Source organism: Sinocyclocheilus grahami, unplaced genomic scaffold, assembly GCF_001515645.1.
Source record: "Sinocyclocheilus grahami isolate Dianchi unplaced genomic scaffold, SAMN03320097.WGS_v1.1 scaffold5.1, whole genome shotgun sequence".
Classification (NCBI taxonomy): Eukaryota; Metazoa; Chordata; class Actinopteri; order Cypriniformes; family Cyprinidae; genus Sinocyclocheilus; species Sinocyclocheilus grahami.
Genome location: NW_015505184.1, coordinates 47,818 through 52,809, shown reverse-complemented (window position 1 = coordinate 52,809; position 4,992 = coordinate 47,818). Strand labels below are relative to the sequence as shown.

The 4,992-nt window shown below is 38.8% G+C and overlaps 1 protein-coding gene across 1 annotated transcript in view; it reads left to right on the top strand.

Annotated features, from left to right (window-relative positions):
• The window catches only part of grid2ipa (glutamate receptor, ionotropic, delta 2 (Grid2) interacting protein, a), a 35,241-nt gene extending 32,110 nt beyond the window's left edge, over positions 1-3,131 (top strand). Inside the window, 1 exon segment of the mRNA XM_016269857.1 lies at positions 1,924-3,131. Within this exon segment, the coding sequence (XP_016125343.1) occupies positions 1,924-2,007 (84 nt within the window). The 3' untranslated portion in view covers positions 2,008-3,131.
• The last annotated feature ends 1,861 nt before the right edge of the window (positions 3,132-4,992 follow it).

Genomic DNA, 4,992 nt, shown 5'->3' with positions numbered 1-4,992 from the left:
CTCCGACTCTGCTGGGGTGCAGGCCATCAGTGCGAAAAAGCCTAGGACGCTCCCAGAAAAGATTCCAATTATTAACAAAGAGCAGTTTCTGTTCTTAACACCATGACAATAACCATTCATTTAAAGCAAAAAGTCTACTGAACCTTTCATGTCCTCGTCGATACGTAGGAAGCGGTCCTGACACGATGATCGTCGTCACGGGCGATGTACTGCGCACCGTCTCGATCAGGCTCCTGAAGTCCCTCTTCAGTGTTTCCGTCTGCCGCAGCTTGGTGTCGTTAACCCCGGCATGAAGCACGACCACTCCAGGGCTCTCGTCGCCCTTCAGGATCGCGGGTATCTGGGCAGAAACATCGAGAACACGAGCACCAGGGAAACAGTGGGTGTGCACTTTACCTTCAGCTATCGTAGCACGGACGTGCCGGACGATGGAGTCTCCGACGGTCACAGCGTCGCATTCCATCTCGTGGAGGGGAGTGAAGCAGTTCCGGGTGGAGATCTCGAAGACCGGAGGTAGCGGAGGGGGAGAGGTTGTCGTACGGGGCCTGGCTTGCATATTCCGCTGCAGGTGCACCCAGGGTCCGTGGTATCCTCCTGTGTTCTCACCTCAAACGGGTAGAGGCACTGAGAGGCCCCGGTTTAGTGTCGGCTTGCTAAAACCGCTCCAGAGAGTCCGTACTGTAGACCCTGTCAAGCTCCTCCATCCCCTCGGCAGCCAGACGTGGCGGAACGTCCGGCGCCAGACCCTCATTCGAGGAATCCGTGAGAACCGGTAGAGGGCTGGGTTCCATATGTGTAAAGTCCACTGTATAGCCTCAGAGCCCGTGTTTCCCCGGCAGACTTCTGCCATTTCCATTAGGGTTACAATCGCCTCTAATCTTCCATATGCACCTAAATGGATGTCATATGTGTAAGTGCTTCCGAAACCTCTTTCGGGAAGGATGGGGCTTCCGCAACGTTCCTGTTCCAAGTGGAACGGGTACGTTTTCCCAGTGTTATCCAATCTCACTGAGTGGGTAGTGCTACGATAACGTCTCGGTTACATATGTAACCCTCGTTCCCTGAAGGAGGGAACGGAGACGTCACGTCCCGTCACCACGGCTGCTGTACCCCCGCTGAGCGGTCGGGTCACCGGCTCGGCTCCTCAGCAAAAACCTGGTATGCGTTGGATTGGCTGGCTTTTTATGCTGATCAGTGATCAGTGGCAGCTGGATGCAATTAATGCATGCCAATGTCCATTGGCTCGTTTAGTTTACTCTCGAAGTAGATTGGTCTCTCGAAGCAAGATCCCAATTTGTCGGTCACCGACGTGACATCTCCGTTCCCTCCTTCAGGGAACGAGGGTTACATACGTAACCGAGACGTTATTTTAAAGGAATAGTTCACCCAAAGTGAAAATGTACTCACCCTCAGGCCATCCAATATGTAGATGATTTTGTTTCTTCATCAGAACAGATTTGGAGAAATGTAGCATTGGTGAGCAAGAAATGGGCAAGATCCTCTGCAGTGAATGGGTGCCGTCAGAATGAGGGTCCAAACAGCTGATAAAAACATAATAATAATCCACACGACTACAGTGCATCAATTAATGTGTTGTGAAGCGAAAAGCTGCATGTTTGTAAGAAACAAATCAATCATCAGGTGTTTTAACGTTAAACCTTCCTTTCTGACCAAAAATACAAATTCACTACGGAAGATCCATTGTTGACCAAGTGATGTAATGCTAAATATTTCCAAGATTATATCCAAATTTAATCACTTCACTGAAAGGTTCTTTAGGAAACCCAAAATGTTTTTTTAAGTTTCATTGTTATGATAACCCTCTTTTTGAACCTTTATTTTTAAGAGTGACCATGGTTTAAATGCAGTTTAAAGGTGTTATATATGTATTTCAATATGTTTGTTGTGTGCTGCTGAATTTAGAGGGCTTTGAGTGATATCCAGACTACAGAAAACCCTCCACGCAGCCCCAGGAGCCCTCACACGACCTCTCCTGTAGCCTGGTGAAGAAACCACCCAACATGAGGCAAACATACTCATACAAGCAAATACATACAGACTTACAGTACATAAATGTTCACTTACATACTGTCCACTCCTATGCCTGTCCTGTATAAATTTAGTAATAGCCTTATGGTAATTCAAGGACATGTGTACAGTAGCAATCTAATGCACAAGCACCAGGGTCCTGGCGAGTTATAAAGGTGAACTCTCAGGCACAGATTGGACAGGAAAGCTTCTGTAGTAGAGCAAAAGGTACAGGGAAAGATTATAAATTGCTTTAAAACATTTGATCAGATTTGGTCTAGCACGTTATTTACAGGATGGACTGTGTGATTGTTCTTGGCACTCAAAAACCAAGAATGGAGTTAAAAGTTGGGGCAAAATTGATTGGGGATTTTGTAAATCATAATAAGCGCAGTTCGATAAGATATTTAACGTAGAATGTAATTAGGACTGTGAATGTCAGATCTTGACTGACTTGATATTTTAATGAAGTTGTTGTTTAGGAGAAGTGCTTTAACAATGTGTCTTAATTCTGCTTAAATGTATTTAAACAACCTGGGTTGGAGTTGTTAGTTGGTCATTGTACTGTAAACCAATATTTTGATGAATTAATGTCTTAAATGATAAAAAGTAATTCCTCATACACAGAATGTATAAGTGCAAAGTGCATAGATCAAGATATATTATTGTACAAGAGATGCGGTTCTTATATTATTGCTTTACTAGCTATGGAAAACAATGATGAGCTAGATTATGACTTCATAATATGCATTTGGTATTTTTAAATATTAACTTTTAATTAACATTTAACTTTTGTGCTGCTCTTAATTCCTTATTATCATAGTGAATCATATGATTCTTGTATCATTCTGTCCATTGCACTGAGTTATAATGAATGTTTAAAGGATTATATGGAACTTTCTGTATGATTTGTAAATAAAAATAAAAATTACACATATGATTGAGCCTTTATCGAAGTGTTGACTGGTTTTCCAGGTGTAAAAATCTTTATATAGTAGGCCTAATGTTTATCATGTGAACTCATCTTTGCCTTTTTTTTTTTATCACCACTGAATGTACAAGGAGCTTGTAATATGAAAAAAGAAAATGTATGTATGATCATAGCACATTTCCTAGCTGTCATTATTGTTATTTATAATTTATGGCTCATTTTTTCAATGTCAGTAAAGTTTGCTACATGCTTTGTATTTTACTTGTTGTTTTTAATTCTTTTATTTTTAGGACATGTTTCACAATGTTAATAGCTAATTTCATGTTCTCATCATGGATGGGATGATGGCCCAAAGAAAAAAATGAACGACCTGAACTTGAAAGTGCCATAAGTCGAATATCTGGTGATATAGTAAATGCAAAAAATACACAAACTACTAAAGTTATGAAGTAACTCTGTATAAGGGATGTTGCAACATTGTTCTGTTGTCATTACTGTTTTGGTAATAAAATGCCCTTACATTTTAACCAGCGTGAAGTGTTACATGAAGGCGAGTGGAGTTTGATCCCTTTGATCTCTATGCTGCTGAGAGAAACTGAGGAGGCCCTACTGTCCTATTTAAATGGACCATTTATTAAGTTAAAGACCTCCGTCTGTTTCTGACCCGTTATTTAGGTGAGTCTTTAACTTTTGTTCCTCTATTTCTCTTTATTCGTTTATGTAATGGCTAGATGTGTATAAGAAATGTTGAGATCTGTGATTCAGCTTTCTTCGGTTCTTCAGGCTGAGAAAGCACTTTACGTTATGTTAGTGTGCTTGTTGGTTTTATTTTTGATGGGTGTGAATGATATTTAATGTGCATATGTGAACATTAATGGGTATTAATTAGTATCACTAAGAATTAGAATTGACTAATGGACTACTACTAACAAATATATTTTTTAAATTTTCTTGCAAACACCTTGATCAACTTTAAAAACAACTTTATATACTATATACTGCACAATACAGAGTTTAGATTTTTGTTTAGGTTGCTGTTATTGCACTTTTACTTGCCCATTTAAAGTAAAACTGACTAAATCAGTAAAATTATGTTTTGTTATTTAGTATACATACTTGCGTATTAATTAGTATGGGTAACTAGTATTAGCACTGACCGTTTGTGATTTTCAGGTTTAGGCTAAAGGTCACATTTTACAATGATAATTTTTAGGCCTTGTTCTTTTTAAAACTAGTTTTAAACGTTTCTAAATTACACTTTAGAAATGCAATCTTAACCAAACGTTTAATTCGGTATTATGAACAGTTACTTGAAAAGTCATGGAAATTCACTGGTCAAAAGTAGTGGGAAACCTTTATATTTTCAGATATTTTGAGGCAGAAGATAATACAAATGCTTTTACAAACTTCAATACTAAAATAAATCTTTACACCTTAATGAAACCTGAAAAATATTTATCATGCAGGCTGCTGTAAGCACACTCTCAGAAAAAAAGGTACAAAAGCTGTCACTGGGGCAGTGTCTTTTCAAAAGGTACACTTTTGTACCTTTTAGGTACTGATATGTACACTTTAGGTGCTAATATGTACCTTTAAGTAACCAATATGGACTGTTTAGGTACAAAGGTGTGCCTTTTGAAAAGGTACCGCCCCAGTGGCAGCTTTTGTACCTTTTTTTTCTGAGAGTGCATTTTTGCATATATTTCTCACTTCTATCAAGAGTAAAATTGATTAAATCCAGTAAATCTGTGAGGAAATATGTTTTTTGTATGGTTTCTTTATCAGATTTGGATTTGAAATCAGAAAATGCGAGTATAATGCCATTTCTGTTTGAGTTTTTGCGAAACATCTTCCTAGTGGTCCTATCTTATTTTTTAAGTTTTTTATAAATTTTTATTTACAGTATCTGTTTTAGTTTATTTAGTTTTAGTTATTTTAGTACTTCGTTTAAAGCTGCAGTTCGTAAGTTTTGCCTCTTTGTCGCCATCTCTGTTTGAAAACCTGGAATTGCAGCTGTGTGCGAAATTATCTAG